The 17,203-nt window shown below is 34.1% G+C and overlaps 1 protein-coding gene, 4 non-coding genes and 1 pseudogene across 5 annotated transcripts in view; 3 read left to right on the top strand and 3 right to left on the bottom strand.

Annotated features, from left to right (window-relative positions):
• Window positions 1-2,780, top strand: part of LOC111637781 (cytoplasmic dynein 1 intermediate chain 2-like) — an 85,419-nt gene extending 82,639 nt beyond the window's left edge. Inside the window, exons 18-20 of the mRNA XM_023383352.1 lie at window positions 99-239; window positions 1,760-1,885; window positions 1,966-2,780. Of these exons, the coding sequence (XP_023239120.1) occupies window positions 99-239; window positions 1,760-1,885; window positions 1,966-2,106 (408 nt within the window). The 3' untranslated portion in view covers window positions 2,107-2,780. The remainder of the gene's footprint in view (window positions 1-98; window positions 240-1,759; window positions 1,886-1,965) is intronic.
• A 1,539-nt stretch (window positions 2,781-4,319) lies between these two features.
• On the top strand, window positions 4,320-4,392 carry Trnaa-ugc. The gene has a single exon. It is a non-coding gene; the product is annotated as a tRNA-Ala (tRNA).
• Window positions 4,393-11,166: 6,774 nt separating this feature from the next.
• Window positions 11,167-12,098, bottom strand: LOC111637779 (annotated as a pseudogene).
• A 3,583-nt stretch (window positions 12,099-15,681) lies between these two features.
• On the bottom strand, window positions 15,682-15,752 carry Trnag-ucc. The gene has a single exon. It is a non-coding gene; the product is annotated as a tRNA-Gly (tRNA).
• A 282-nt stretch (window positions 15,753-16,034) lies between these two features.
• Trnag-gcc lies at window positions 16,035-16,105 on the top strand. The gene has a single exon. It is a non-coding gene; the product is annotated as a tRNA-Gly (tRNA).
• A 244-nt stretch (window positions 16,106-16,349) lies between these two features.
• On the bottom strand, window positions 16,350-16,423 carry Trnan-guu. The gene has a single exon. It is a non-coding gene; the product is annotated as a tRNA-Asn (tRNA).
• Between the last annotated feature and the right edge of the window lie 780 nt (window positions 16,424-17,203).

The following is a 17,203-nucleotide window of genomic DNA, read 5'->3' as shown; positions in this document are numbered from 1 at the left end:
TTGTATTCCTATAACAGAATACAATTAAAAATTTGCTGACCTTTGTTTTAAAATATATGCTTTTGCTTTTATTAATTTTTGTTATGTTACAATTTCAGGAAAACAAGCCACTATATTCTTTTGAAGATAATGGTGATTATGTATATGATCTGGCTTGGTCCCCTATTCATCCTGCACTATTTGCATGTGTAGATGGAATGGGAAGATTAGATATTTGGAATTTAAATAATGACACTGAAGTAAGTAACTTGTTAAATAATTAAATAATTATTTATAGAACTGATAGTTAAATGATGTTTATACATTACAATTTTTAAAATGCAATCAGCAATTAAGCGTAGAAATTTGTATAATAATTTGATAAGAACTGGTTTAAGTTGGCTTATTCAAATTTATCATCATTTCTACTTGTTATTGGCCCGGAGCGGGACTCGAATCCATAACTGCTGAACAAATGTATTGGGTTTTCATAGAGTTGTTTTGTTTATATATGTGCCTTGCCAGGGTATACGATGGTTGGTTGGGTGCCTTATGTGGGAGTTTATAGGACAAGAGCACTTGATGCGTCCCTAGCTAGCACTGTAGTAACCGACGATGGCTATAGCATAATGTTATACGAGGTCTGTTTAAAAGTATCGGACTTTTAGTTTTTCCACGTAAACCAATGATGCGCGGGAGGCCTTTTTCGGTGGAGTTGTGGAGGGGACAGTCATGCACAGCCCTGAATTTTTTCCCGCCTGCAGGAAGCATCAGTCGTTGGCAGTCGGCCTATGAGTGAGGACATGTAGCGAGCTCTCGTCGGATTCCACTAAGTTGGAAAATGACTGAACAACGTGAGCAGCGATATTACATCAAATTTTTCCTAAAACCTTGGCGATATCCGAGCGTAAACCATTCACAAGATTAAGCAGGCTTTTGGAGATGATCCTCGAGGCCAAAAAAAAGCGCGGCAGGCCCGCAGAAATATCAAGGTCATGTTGACAGTTTTTTTTACTCTCGTGGGGTGGTGTATTGTGAGTACGCACCACGAGGCCAAACCATCGCAAAGGAGTACTACCAGGAGGTCCTTCGTCATCTTTCCGATGCTGTGCGACGCAAACGACCGGATCTGTGGTCGATCAAAACTTGGCAGCTCCATCTTGATAACGCATCCGCCCATTCTGCGCATCTGATTCGGGCTTTCATCGCCAAACACAACACTCTTTTGGTTTGTCACCCTCCGTACTCTCCCCACATGGCTCCGTGTGACTTTTGGCTATTTCCCAAGCTGAAAATGCCGCTAAAAGGAACCTGATTTTAGTCGAGAGAAGACATCGTGCGGAATGCAACGGACTGGCTGTTGGCCATTTCAAAAGATGCGTTCCAGCAGTGTTTCCAACAATAGCAGAAACGCTGGGAGAAGTGTATACACTACCAAGGAGACTACTTTGAAGGGGATTAGGGTTTTATACCTCAAAATCAATAAATGTATTTTTGCCGACCAAAGGTCCGATACTTTTTGAACAGACCTTGTACGTACTGAAAGATGAGATCGGACCAGAGGTCTGGGTAGCATGCTATGTTTTGTAATTTTGTTTTTAGTTTTTAAGTTGTTATTGTAATTTCAAGGGAATATGATTGTTTTTTGGGAGAAGCCAAATAGCCACTTGATGGTGTTACCTATAATTAAAAATTAAAACAAATAAATTTTTTGCTATATTGTTAATTTGCAATTTACTTCTGAAATATTTTGAAAAGGTAATTTATTTATATTTTTTAGCTTCCAACAATAAGCATAGCTGTGGAAGGTAATCCTGCTCTTAATAGAGTTATATGGACGCCTTCTGGACATCAAGTAACCATAGGAGATGATATGGGCAAGATTTGGATATATGATGTTGGTGAAGTAAGTTTATTTTCTATTGTATGTCTTACATTACTATTTAGAGAATATTTCTGAAAAATTACTTTAAATTTATTCTGCAGCAATTAGCAACACCTAAAATTGATGAATGGTCAAGATTTGTTCATACACTTCAAGAAATAAAAAATAATCAAGCAGATCAAGACATGGATGCATTTAATCCGCTCTCATCTTCTCCATTCTCGTCGTCTCCGATTCGTTAAGATTCACAATTTCATAATTTGTGATTTTATTGGAACATGGAATGGAAATTAAATCCATTTAATTATAAATTGGGCCTTTATTGATATGTAAAAATTATACTTATTTCAGTATTGTTGTTGTAATGGGGCAACATTTCAACAATATTAGTTATAAAAATATTGCAATTTAAAGACTTCTTATTATACTGCAGTTTGGTTTAAACTTATTCTATGCAATATTATTAGTTAAAAAATTAATTTATAATATCAAAAATACTTTGTGGAAGGAATAGTAATGTATATTCTATATTTGTTAAGCTAATTTTCTATAATATTGTATACATATAAGTTTGAGAGAAGTTAAATGAAAATGATGTTGTTTATATATTTAGTAATTTTCTAAATATAAACAAAATTATTTGCAAATTGTAAGTATTCACAAAGCTGCTGGCTTAATTAATAAATTAAAACTTTGATACAGCTATGTGAATTCTCCAAACAATTGAGGATCAGAAAAAAATTCAAAAATTATATTTGAAAATTGAGCATTGTATTTATATGTAAGAAAATACTATTGCTGATTATGTTGGTTTTCTAATGTGGTTTGGTAAAAGTTCTATAAAAATGTCTATTGATATGTTGGATATTTTATAAAATATCTATCATTGGCTGCAAATAAAAGTATTATGGATATCTTTCAGAAATTTATTTCAAAAAGTTTAAAAAATATTTTTATATATAAAGTGGGATCATAAATATCTGGGCTGGTAGCATAAGTCTAGAATTAAGGAACACAGTAGGAAACAGCTAGAAGAAAACTACTGGTGCATGTGCTATGAGTCATGTATTATTAATTTATAACAATGCAATATTCTTGCATGTGCTAATCTGTTCATTGCATTTGTAATGTCAAAAAATTTACCAGATTTTATCAAAAACTTGCTCTCCACATCAGACAATAAACAAGAAATATTATATTCAAGTTTTATAGCATTTCAGGGACTTAAAATGTCAGCCTTTTGTGACAGATTATCAGAGTGGAAAGTAACAACTTTGCCATGATAAATGCAGCTGATCATGCATGCATCACATCCCACAAGTCCCACTGTATTTGCCATTCTCACTAGGAGTGAGATTGGCATATACAGTGGCTTTAGAGGTACTTTTTTGTCTTCCCAATATTCAGAAGCCATTTGAAAGCAAAAGCTTTCAGGATGTTGTGGAAATAAAATAATTTTCTGAAAGCTGCCTTTTCACATTCCATTGTAAAGTAATGTATGTTTCAAGCAGTGTAATTAGCACTGGGCTAAAGATATAGTTTTGGAAAGGACTACTTTGAAGACAATTACGTTACAAATCCATAATTAGCTTTGAATTGTTTGGTCTCGACCTGGAAATTTGGCCTCGCCGATAACGAGAAAGGCTTAAGTTTAAAATTTGAGCTTTCTAGACCCAGTAATTTTTTTTCTACGAGCGTCTGAAATGCCGGATGAAGAAAAATGAGAAGAAAATAGAGTTTTGCACTATTTAATTGCTTATATTTCGGCAACCGCTTTAACATAATATTGAAATTTTGCACACTACCTAAGAAATTAATTTTTCTTCGAACAAGACGAGATATTCGAAATAACTATAGGTGTTTGAGGGCGGAAAAATCGATCCTCGAAAATCGGCAACTCTGATTCCTGCATGTGTAGTCAGTCAGTAAAGTTTTTACTTGCCTGAGAGTCACTACCATGATTCCTGATATAAGACCCTACATTATTCGATCAAATTTCATCTGTCGTTATTAAGTACAGAACGTCCTTCATGTATGTCATACTTAAGTTCCTAAAACGCATCGTGAACAAAATGGTGTACATCGAATAGTAATTTCTCACCGAAATAATATATTAAGTCAGAGATACGGTACATTCCAGACCAATTAAAAACAATTTGTGTGTAGTGTACAATAACAAACTGTTTATACCTAAGTGTTACACCTAGTATAAGAAGGTAACGGCCGGATGTTTGAGCAGTTAAAACTTCTGTCTACCGCTCTGAGATCGATTTCGGGCTGTCGAAGAACTCAGGGCGATCTGTACCTGGTGTCAAGTCCCGTCCCATACAGTCCGGCAGCCCACATTGTGGATCTTGAAAAACCAAGGATGGGTAATCGATTGCAACTGTGAAAACGTTACTTGGCAGCAAATAACGAAAGAATGAAAACGAGCTGTAAAGGCGATTCGAATGTCGGAGACGTAGCTCAGATGGTAGAGCGCTCGCTTTGCATGTGAGAGGTACCGAGATCGATACTCGGCGTCTCCATTTAATGGTAATTTCCCCCCCCCCTACGCTTCGTCATACCTGGAGACTTAGTACTCAAGTACATCGCTGCTACCGACTTTATACTGACGGTGTACTTGCAGCTTGCTTCCGAAACGATGAGAATTTTGGCGAACCGAAAAGTTTTAAAGTTGCAAAAGGAATTTTTCCATCCAGTTGTATGACTGAAATTTAAACGAGAATTCTCTCTGACAGAATTATTTGATAACTTTAGCAAAAATCTGAAAAGTATTTCGAGAATTCGATTGTTTATACAAATTGGATGTAATTAGAACAGATTTTAAATACTTAAACAAAATGAATCTGGAGACGCCAAGTATCGATCTCGGTACCTCTCGCATGCTAAGCGAGCGCTCTACCATTTGAGCTACGTCCCTGGCGACTAACTGGCTGAAGTACCATCTGTAAATAGTTCACTCTATTAGGAGTTTGTTAGGCAGTTGCCAACAAAGAACGTCACTGCTGCTAAAAGTAGGCTACGTGCTCTTTGCTATCGGCTGCAAGCATCAATGACAAACGCTTTGCCAACCGTTTTTCCTGAACAGTTTTACCAAGGTCTATAAACATAAAAGTCATGACACGTGATGCGTTGCCATGTTGGGGCATCTTTTGTCTGTGCCGTGTTTCTAGAGCAAAGCCGATTATTTATTTCTTACGATCTCAATTAGTTGGATGTTTTGTTATACAGTCGACCCCCTATAACACGGGTTCCTATAGTTCGGATTCCTATATGACAGCAAAAAAATTGCGACGGTATCCGTACAAACCTGGTAAAAAACTCCTATAATTTGGTATAATGTCATTGGGCAGCCGAACTACTTTCCGCCGTCCAGCGCCACGCTACAGACAGTTTAGGCGAGTAAGTTGCATTTACTATCGTCTATATAGTATGTAAATTAGGTACCGTAAGTCTAATACAGCACTAATTTTATACATTTCTTATTCAATGGCCATAAAAATTATTTATATTAATCATGTCTCCAAAGTTCAACAAAGTTTTCGCAGAAAAATAACTTATCAGAAATCACGGCCGCCGTTTGGTGCGCTGCTCCGCGACGAAAACAAGCTTAAGCAATGGTGACGTCGAACGGTGCACACTCGGTAAGTAATCCTATAATTTTTTGTTTATAGCGTAGTTTATACGGATTATTCCCAAAAAATATAGAGGAGAAGGTGGTATTATGGAACACTGCGGGTATTATGAAACCACCCCATTTCGAACTTTTTTTTTAACTCTTTCCTCCCTGTGGGCACTAAGAGGGCCTCTTTTTGCAAGCCCATTATGGGTTCGGCCAGGCCCACAATGGGGCTGCCGGGTGGTGAGGGACGGGGTCCGACACATCCGAACGGCCCACCCCCCAAAAAATTCCTGGGAATTTTTCGACCTGTTTGGATTCGAGCCCGGGTCCCCCAGAGCGGTAGGCTGCCACCTTCGCCGCTCGGCCATCCGGCCCCCATTTTGAACTGATGATAAAGGCGAACTGTAGCGGAATGTGGCTGAACTAAACTAGGCAGACATCCATAGCCAGGGGAAAACCCGTTTTACTTCAGTTAATTAAACAGTTGTCCTTATTTAATCAGCAAATTTGATTTTTTCAAAATTCTCAAGTTTTGAATGCTAAGTGAATTTAATTATTTTTAAAATATAAATCGTGTAGTTGTAGGTTCACTGGTGCATGTATTCCTTTCCAGAGACATAGGAGTGCATATTAATCTGTGTGATTTTCACGTTTTTAAAGTTTGGTGCCGACAGGAATTAAGTTAACCCAAGATGGAGATGCGTGAAATATGGACCACATTGGTGCTTTTAATATGGAACCCAACTCCCCTGGTATTCAGTATTACCAACAAATTCAAATCATAAAATAATGTTTTTACGTTTTATTTTATTTATGAAAACATTTTTTAAATTTAAATACTATCTTAACAAGAAATAAAATGTAAGATAACAATCGAGATAAACATTTTTTTTCATGAAAAAAAAAAATATCGTCTGCTTACAAAATAGCGAAACTGAGCATGCGCGAAGTGACAGTATCGTGTGGTAAAGTAAATAGTCTACAAGTAAGGTAAGTTCAAACTTTTATGTTTATTTGAAAAATAACAATAAATGTAGCAGTTGTGATAAATGGGCACACTGTTCTTGTGCCAATATTGAAATGATGATGACTCTATTGATATTTCTTCATCTGTTGACTCTCCTTTTGACTTGCCTGGTTTTAAAGATGACACTGCTTGTCTGTTTGCAGATGATAGTCATGGGGAGGTGTTGGTGCAATGCCTAATGTGCGCTATGTGGGCACATAAAGGCACATAATCTTTATGTGCCCACATAGCGCACATTAGGCGCTTGTTGAAACGGAGCATTATATTTGTGATTTTTGTAAATGATTAGCTTCTTCTTTCTACATTTCTTTATTATNGCCTACTTTCGGACTTTTTGTACAAAAGCCTTCAAAAACCATACTTATAATTACACTAGCGAAAAATCCAATTAGGAACATTTAGTTTAATAGTTACCAGTACTATTTGCACAAAAAATGTGGGTGTAGTTATGATACCTTGTTTACAATTCACTAAATTGTAATTGGGGTTCCATAATACCACCTTCTCCTCTACGTATTTTGAAAATGTTGAATCGAATTAGTCTAGGAATCCATTAATTTTATGGAAGAAAACCTTTCAAACAGCCGTAGTCCGTAAAGTGCATCAACGTACTCAACTTTCTTAATGTACCGGTACATTAAGAAAAAAAGATGATCTCATAACATTTTGGGTTTTTTTTATACAAATGTTCAGGACGTTAAACATTGCTTTATTAGATTCTAAAAAATATATTTATCACAAGAACCACATAATATTATAATAAGAAATATTCCCCAATCAATCATTTATCAAAAACATTTATATTAATTAAATTATCTATATATATCTATATATATAATCTAGACGGGTTGATAATAATAGTTAGCGCGGAGCTTAAACGATTAGGAGTTGAAATTTGGTACACAGGCTACGTCACGAGAACGCGCACTAAGAAATAGTGTTGCTACCTTTTCAAAATCGCTGACCCGGACAACAGGTGAGGTTTGTTTGAACAGAAGTTCCTGACGCATGCGCAATGTCATTTTGCATTGCGAAGAATAACGTGCAGTGCATGCCGGTTCTAAATCAGTTACAGTTAGGAACTAGGGAGACTTGGGTAGGAGTAACGTAAGTAACAAAATTAAGAAAAAACAACTACAGATGACTTAACTCTATTGGATATTGGAGACGTGTACGAATACGAATCATACAAGCAAAAAAGAAAAAATAAGGTCGACAGGTTGCGAACGATATTCTCGGATAAAATTAGTAGTTCACCCGGACAGTGAGTCGATTCCTGGACTGTCCGGATGAAAACTGGACGGGTGGTAACACTACTAAGAAGGGATTTTTCGAAATTCCCTCCGCGGGGAGAGGGACAGGATTAGGCTTCAACAATTGAAGTGTTAAGTAACAATGAAATTGTCAACAATGGAAGTGTTAAGAAAAAGCTACGTGCAAGTTTTACAGGCGCAGATGCGGTCTTTTGCGTTTTTTCGGGAAATTCAACATACTTTTAGACCAATCTAAAAATTTTCTAATTAGTCTGGAAACAGGGGGACCTAATTCTTGCATTCTGTGAAAACGGGTAAAATTGTCTGTAATGTAATAATCTTAATTTTCGCTATCGTTACTTATTGCCCAAGCAACGCCGGGCTTATCTGCTAGTTATTAATTAATATTTGTTAATTACAGTAGAGCCTCGATTATCCGATCCCCGATTAACCGACCGTCCTAGTCGGCAAATTTCAAATGTCAGCTAGTGATGTGGCGCTACAATATTTGGCTATGTCTTGGCTACTTTAATATTATTTTTACGTGTTTTAGCTGGCANAATGGAGTTAGGTAAGCCACTTGGAGAGGTTAACAAACGGCCTACAATTTGAAGACTGTTGGCAACACGATTCGTGAAACATATTCTTCAGGCTCTGAAAGTGACGACGATTGAATAAATGAAATAATTAACACGCTGTTACTTATATTTGTAATTGTTATCGAAATTAAAAATTTCTATGTGTTCGAATTACGCAAGGAAAATGATTTTCTTCTATATTCACGCGAGGCTTTCTTTTATTGGCCGGCATTATTCGGACCGGCGCACTAGTTGGAGAGGATTGCCAGCAAACTAGACTTGCCCTGCCGCCAATAGCGACTGAATCGCAGCAACAACGAGAAACAATCAAACAGGGGTACCAACCAAATAACTCCTGGTCTGTAGAATGATGAAAAGTGTCAAAAAGACTGTCGCTGTGCTGTTCCAGAGATGAGACTCCTTGATGATGAGGAGATGAGCTAACCAATGCTGGAAAAATCCGATGGTGATGTAGACAAATGTTTATAAATTGTTGTATGATACTATGCATAATATTGACAATAGCTTTTTTTTAAATTTGACTTTTGTAATTAATAACTTTCCTGTAATCTGCAGAGAGAAGTTTTTTATATTTTAACCTTCTGATGAAGCAATGATGACAATAATACTGAAATCTTAATTTTAAAAAGTTTCCTTTAATACTCTGAATAAGGTAGCGCTTATCTTAAACCGTTATTTATTTAAATTAGATTTTTTATAATTAAAAAGGTCAGTGATTATGCTTTACGATCAAGGAGTAAGTATATCTGCCTACCTCACTATGAGAAACTATTTTTGTTCTTATTCTCAACTAATTTAATAATAACGAGTGGCAGAAACATCCAAATTATTATATATATAAATATCAAAAAAGAGAAGCTTAGTATAAAATATTTTTAGTGGAAAAAAAATCTTATTTTGAATATACAATATTTATATTTAAATATATTTTAATTTAAAAAAAACATTAGACAATATTGTATGATCTATTATTATTCAAAGTAAAAATACATTTATATTAAATTACGGTGGTGAGATGGTGCTAAAATATCAACAGGAGTATCTATTTTGGTAAAAGATTTGTAATTTTAAACACATTTGACGAGCCTTTATGTCCGGTAACGTTAAACTTCATGAACGAACGTTTTCGGCCTCTCTCGAGGTTTGCTTCATGTTAATAATATAATAATAATAATAATAATTTATAGTATTATTTGTATTAACAAAAAATTAGAGCCCTATTGGACTTCAAGAAGCCCTAGGCCCCGAGAAAGCTAGATCCGCCCCTGCGTGCAGCCATAGCTTTTAAAGCGAAGTTTCGTGTGTCATATAGTAAATGAGTGTCGATTGTGGTTAAAAGTCAATCGTTGGGTTCTAAAATTACTATTCGTATTTAGGGTATCAAAATATGATAGTAAAGATACTAAATACTCCTGGATGTCATACATATGTCATACACAACGTATTTTTTAAAAGTAAAAAAAAATGTTCATTTAAAGATGTCATTGTTCGAAAAAACCAAATGTAGACGTCAACTAAATAGCAACACTTTTCTACAGCTAAGCCACTCGGTATGAAGATTTTAGTGCAAATATGGCAAATGCATCCGTCTACCTGTATATTTTGGTGCTCTAGTTATGCACAAGAACGAAATGCAGACTTGCAGGATCTGTATAAAAGACAAAAAAAATGCCAATTACAAGAATTTTATTGTTGCAAACTACCATTAAATATAATTTTGTGTACTAATCCTTTCAGATTTGTTATTTCTATTAACTGCAGTTTTATGATACGATTGAATTGTTTTTTCTACGACCCGGCCAGATTTTTCTACACATGCCGTGGTGTGACCGAGGGATTATTAATAATATAATAATAAGGCCATTTCTGTACCTTTTGATTTTATAAATGCGAATTGAAATTTTGAGTTCAAGTTAAGTTCATCAGTCCATCGTTGGAATCGTATTGCCAGTATAGAAGTACTGTAAAGCATTTTCGTAATGTTGGTAATAAAGCTATTTGCCGATAATTTCCGGGATCTTTTCTGTCTCGTTTTTTTTTTATAGATCATTAGCAGTTTCGCTGTATTCCAACTTTTCGGAAAGTTCGCCGTTTCGTGATGGTGGTAGTAATTTTAAGAATTTAACTGTAATAAGATCAATACCTGGTGAAGATTTTGTTTTCCTTTTGTTGATTGGTGCATCCAATTCAATTTAAAATTCCATTATCCAAATTCAGCGACTCTATATTAGTTATAGCAGTTATTCTTTTAAAATAGAGTGACCAGGTTAAAAAGTCTATTTGCGATTGATTCTCAGTATCCTGTTTACGTAATTTTCGTACTGTTGAGTATTATCTTTATTTAACATTAACTGATGTTCTAGATTTTTAAAATATTTTTATTTTCTTGGATTTTAACAAATTATGATATGTTGTTGTAAGATTCTTATAGTTTACTAGATTTGTTTCGTTTGACATTTTCCTAAACTGCTTTAATGCTTTATTTTTCTTTAATTTAGAAATACAACAAGTAAAGTCATACCAAGGTTTCTTCAACTTATTGTTTTTTATATTATTAAACTTTTATATATTAATGAAATTTTTTTATTAGATTTTCCAATTGTGAATACATCTTTATTCCATTTGATTTTAATAGTATGCACTTAATACGAATATTTGAATTTGGTATTGAGTAAGCATTTTCTATGGCTTCTGATTCATTGCATACTATTTTTAAAGTATTAGAAAAAAATTTTGCTAATTCATTTTTAGTAATATCTTTTAGCTGATTTGTTTAATCATATATTATTATTTTTTTATTATTCATAGTGTTTGTTAGTCATANAGTTATTTAATAACTCTTTTTCTATATAAAGTAATGATAAACTATTTAATTTTTGTTGGCCTAATGTGGATTTTAAAAAATTTTTTATTCTGGCCATTACTGAGAATGATCTTTCACCGCTTGCATTGCTTATTGGAAGTGTTAAATAAATTCTCAGAATTATGTTTAAATTAGGGAATGTTGCAATAATATTATTTTCCTGAATAAATGACCACATGGATACAGGCGAAATAATATTTTCTTTACTTATAAAAGTCTTAAATCGTAATACTTTATTTTTCAGTTCTGCTAGGTTTAAATCTTGTTCATAGCATTTTAATTCCTCCATTGAAGAGTCACTAACATCACTATCATGAAAAATTGTTTTGAATTTATTGTTAATAGTTTTATATCCCTCAGATTTTTTTAAATGTTGCTAATTAAAGAATCGTATACAACAAAAAAATATTAACTTTAAAATGTTCTTTGCCACTGAATCTTATTTCATGTTCTGGAATTTCATCGTGAAATAGTTTTCGTATTTTCTGCCGTTTTTTATCATTAGTATATGCAATATCTTTAACTTTTTCTAAATTGTCAAAATCATCTCTAATAGTTTGTATGAAATCTATCAATGAATCATATAGTAAAACTGCTATATTTAGGGATTCGTCTTTTTGTTGAAGAGTCTTGTTTGAAGCATCTATTCTTTCTAAAATCTTTTCCCATATATTAAGTAACAGTACATACTCAAATGTATCAAGTTTTTTTATGTAAATCGGCAGCTTCGGACCTTGTTAATGATTTTTCATCTTTGTTTGAGGAAAAATGACGTAAACAATGTTTAATTTCTTCATAATTTTCCTTTAAGGATTTCACAGCATCGGAACGANAATAATAATTTGTAGTATTATTTGTATTAACAAAAAATTAGAGCCCTATTGGACTTCAAGAAGCCCTAGGCCACGAGAAAGCTAGATCCGCCCCTGCGTGCAGCCATAGCTTTTAAAGCGGAGTTTCGTGTGTCATATAGTAAATGAGTGTCGATTGTGGTTAAAAGTCAATCGTTGGGTTCTAAAATTACTATTCGTATTTAGGGTATCAAAATATGATAGTAAAGATACTAAATACTCCTGGATGTCATACATATGTCATACACAACGTATTTTTTAAAAGTAAAAAAAAATGTTCATTTAAAGATGTCATTGTTCGAAAAAACCAAATGTAGACGTCAACTAAATAGCAATACTTTTCTACAACTGAGCTACTCGGTATGAAGATTTTAGTGCAAATATGGCAAATGCATCCGTCTACCTGTATATTTTGGTGCTCTAGTTATGCACAAGAACGAAATGCAGACTTGCAGGATCTGTATAAAAGACAAAAAAAATGCCAATTACAAGAATTTTATTGTTGCAAACTACCATTAAATGTAATTTTGTGTACTAATCCTTTCAGATTTGTTATTTCTATTAACTGCAGTTTTATGATACGATTGAATTGTTTTTTCTACGACCCGGCCAGATTTTTCTACACATGCCGTGGTGTGACCGAGGGATTATTAATAATATAATAATAAGGCCATTTCTGTACCTTTTGATTTTATAAATGCGAATTGAAATTTTGAGTTCAAGTTAAGTTCATCAGTCCATCGTTGGAATCGTATTGCCAGTATAGAAGTACTGTAAAGCATTTTCGTAATGTTGGTAATAAAGCTATTTGCCGATAATTTCCGGGATCTTTTCTGTCTCGTTTTTTTTTTTATAGATCATTAGCAGTTTCGCTGTATTCCAACTTTTCGGAAAGTTCGCCGTTTCGTGATGGTGGTAGTAATTTTAAGAATTTAACTGTAATAAGATCAATACCTGGTGAAGATTTTGTTTTCCTTTTGTTGATTGGTGCATCCAATTCAATTTAAAATTCCATTATCCAAATTCAGCGACTCTATATTAGTTATAGCAGTTATTCTTTTAAAATAGAGTGACCAGGTTAAAAAGTCTATTTGCGATTGATTCTCAGTATCCTGTTTACGTAATTTTCGTACTGTTGAGTATTATCTTTATTTAACATTAACTGATGTTCTAGATTTTTAAAATATTTTTATTTTCTTGGATTTTAACAAATTATGATATGTTGTTGTAAGATTCTTATAGTTTACTAGATTTGTTTCGTTTGACATTTTCCTAAACTGCTTTAATGCTTTATTTTTCTTTAATTTAGAAATACAACAAGTAAAGTCATACCAAGGTTTCTTCAACTTATTGTTTTTTATATTATTAAACTTTTATATATTAATGAAATTTTTTTATTAGATTTTCCAATTGTGAATACATCTTTATTCCATTTGATTTTAATAGTATGCACTTAATACGAATATTTGAATTTGGTATTGAGTAAGCATTTTCTATGGCTTCTGATTCATTGCATACTATTTTTAAAGTATTAGAAAAAAATTTTGCTAATTCATTTTTAGTAATATCTTTTAGCTGATTTGTTTAATCATATATTATTATTTTTTTATTATTCATAGTGTTTGTTAGTCATAGTATCCAGTTTATATTGAGTTAATTCATATTCTAATCTTAATTTGGAAAATTCCGTTTCTATTTTATTATTTCTCATGTTAATTTGTTGAATTTGATCTTTAAATTCTTTAATTTCATTTTGAATTATATTAATTTCTTGTCTTATAAATGTAAATCGACTCGACAGCTTATCATTGTTATTGGTTATCAATTCAACTATCTTATTCCATAATTCTGTTATTGAAATGTCTATTTGTTACGCAGGTAACTGTTCTTGTGAGGAGGTTAAATTAATTATCTCACCTGTTTGGAATGATGATTCGGCTCTTCTAGGTTCAGTATATTCGGTGATAAGATTTGATTCCTGTTCCAATGGTTTGATATTATTAGTCAGCAATTTTTGACGTTTAAGTTGTGGTCTTCCTCTGTTTGTGGGAGTTTTCTGTAAGGGTTCGGTTCTATTCCAGCAATTGGTAACAATAAAATAAGAAACTTAATATTATTCATTTTAGTCGAAAATAATTTAATAGACTTCATTTCTTGAAAAATTAGACAAGCTATGGAAGTGTAGAGAAATTCACGCCAATAGCTGTGACGATTCTCAAGAAAATTTTTAAAACGTGACTCATCAGGCTGTTCTGTAATCACCACATTTTTTTTGCATAAACTTTTTTAGGAATTGTTATAAACGTAGACATTAAAAGATCTTGAGGAATTACACCACTTTCGTAAATTATGTTGTAAAAATCCACTAAAATATCAAGATTATCTTCATCCAGTAATTTCAAAATTTCAGCGGGAACTTCGTCTGGTCCGGTAGACCAACTAAAGAAGGTAAAGCACCTTCTTTAGTTGTTCTAATTGCATTCTTTACTTCTACTTTCAATATTGTTGGTCCTTCTTCTTTATCAATTATTATAGGTTTTAAATTTCGTCAAAATATAATTTTTCAACATACTCTTTCTATAATTTCAATTTTTCCTCCAATTCCAAAACAAAATCACCCTTTTCATTTAAAATATTATTCCTTCTATTTTTTCCGGTAATCTTCTTATGTACTGTACATTATACGCATCGTGTTTTCTTTGCAAATTTTCAATTTCCTCGCATTTTTCTTTCATTCAATTTTCTTTTGCTTCTTTAATTTTCCTTCTGATAGTGACATGAAGTTCTTCATATTTATTAATATTTTTATTTTTCCAATGTCTTCGTTCTTCCATTAATTCTAATATTTCTTCTGACATCTATTTTTCTTTTTTAATATTTTCTCAGGTTTTAGATTTTGTTCCGCTACATTGTTTATAGTTTTCCTCAGATTATTCCATAATTCTTCACTATTTGTTTTTTCTTCTTCTTTTCTTTTGCAAAATTTTTCCCTTATTTTTGAAAAACCTTCATTTATATCGTGTTTAGTATTTTCCTTTGTTTTGGGATCTCTTAGCCTCCCTATATATCTATAATTCGACTACTTTTAAATATTGCTCCGAGATTGAAACACGTCTTTTCCGCCCATTTGTCGAAATCGCGCAATTTTCAAAAGTGCATTCAAGCAATACTGCTACGCAGTGTTGAAATCTTCCGGCTTAGCGATCCGTTCTAGATCGCCTGTTAATTTCCGATACAATCGAGTTTTTCGTGGCGGTAGAATCTACACGTAGTTACATAGAAAAATGATTTTTTAAAAAAACGCAACTACCTATTTGACAGGAAAATTTTTGAAAAATAGTCATAGTTTTCACGGTTTCGGTTAGGGTTATCTACGGCATCGTCACGATGCCGGGCTTCAATTTTTAATCATATTTCTAATCACTTGATTGTAATGTCGAACTGCGAAACACTACTCATTTCCCACTGGCAAAATTACAGAAACGCAAACGTCTTTGCTCTCGTTGGCATCTGCTTTGCACTTGTCTTCGATAAGTTGGCTCGATAGTGCCATAAGACAAAATGAATTCGACTGGGTAAATCGAAAAATAAGAACCGATTGCATCGGACGGGAATCGAACCCGGATCACTCGCGTGGAAGGCGAGTATTCTACCATTGAACCACCGATGCATCCGTTCGAACTCTTTGCTTCGTGTTATGACGGTAAAATCGGTCCGATGTATTAGCCGTAAATACGTATTTACGTATTTACGGCTAATACATCGGACCGATTGCAGAGTAATATCTAGCAATGAATACGTGGCAGTCGTTGGAGAGGAATTGTGCAAGCTTCGAATGTTGCGTTGTCTGAATCAGTTCGATGTACGACAATCACGGCGACACACCAGCAGAGCATTGGATATTTGTACGTTGCACTGATACAGAAGTACTAGTCAGTTGTTCGAGAGACGGGCATCGGTGGTTCAATGGTAGAATACTCGCCTGCCATGCGGGTGATCCGGGTTCGATTCCCGGCCGATGCACAGTGCTGGCTTTTCGTTTTGTCCAACCAGCTGTTAACGCGTGGCGCTTTCGTTTTATCAAAAGCATTTCCCCCCTAGAAGCTTATTTAGTAGTAGGTTTTGTTCTTTTAAACGTACCGTTAAATATTTTAATAACAAAGCAAACAGCATCGAATTCTGTCTCTGCAAAAGTCCAGTTTGAACGCCACTGTCGACTGCATTGCCAACGAATCACACGAAGCCGCCAAAAAAATAATTAGAAAATCGTCACCGGGTGGGATCGAACCACCAACCTTTCGGTTAACAGCCGAACGCGCTAACCGATTGCGCCACGGTGACACCAGCTCATAGTTCTCCAAACGTCTATTCCAACATAATGTACCGATAAAAATCAGCCATATCAGGTAAATACCACATCGCACTCGTCTTCTCCGCAATGCTGCCGTTGTTTACTTTTCGGATAAATAGCCTATCGTCTCTGTCCGTCAATCATCGACCTGAAAACGAACCGAAATATCAAATGAGTCCTAAGGTATTACGTAACTTTTCACCGGCGCACAAACTGTCAAAATTCCGACTCGGGCAGGCTGTTTAAAACACAAAAAACCGCATCTAAAATAGTATAATAGACCAGTTCTTCACGGTCAGCCTTAATTTTGTACCTCTCTCCCGCGGGGGATTTTGACATCTATATAATATAAAAGCATGCGTGTATTAGAATGAAACGTTGTTTCAAAATTTCAAAGCAATCGGTGAAGAACTTTCGGAGATTTAAGATTTTGAACAAACGAACATTTACATTTTTATTTATATGGATGGTCAATAATAATAATAATCTGTAAATAACGCGACATAGAAAATCGTTTCAGGGGCTGCATTTTCCATATCAGTGATGGCAAGAATCGATTGTACAGAGCTTGGCAACAATCAAAATGACCCAGAGCGATTGCAGTTCATTTCGGAAAAGAAATATTTATGAATTCTCGGGTAAAAATGCTCAAATATGCTCTATCTTTGAGTGTTTTTATTGGACACTGACACAAAATGAAAGAAAATTTCTGGAATTTTTGTGTCAAAACAAAGGAATTTTATCAGATAACTTTTAATACAGTCTACCGA

This window comes from Centruroides sculpturatus, unplaced genomic scaffold, assembly GCF_000671375.1.
Source record: "Centruroides sculpturatus isolate CEXI.00-Female unplaced genomic scaffold, Cexi_2.0 scaffold1176, whole genome shotgun sequence".
NCBI lineage: Eukaryota > Metazoa > Arthropoda > Arachnida > Scorpiones > Buthidae > Centruroides > Centruroides sculpturatus.
The sequence above is the reverse complement of the archived record's forward strand: the minus strand, read 5'-3'. Positions and strand labels throughout refer to the sequence as shown.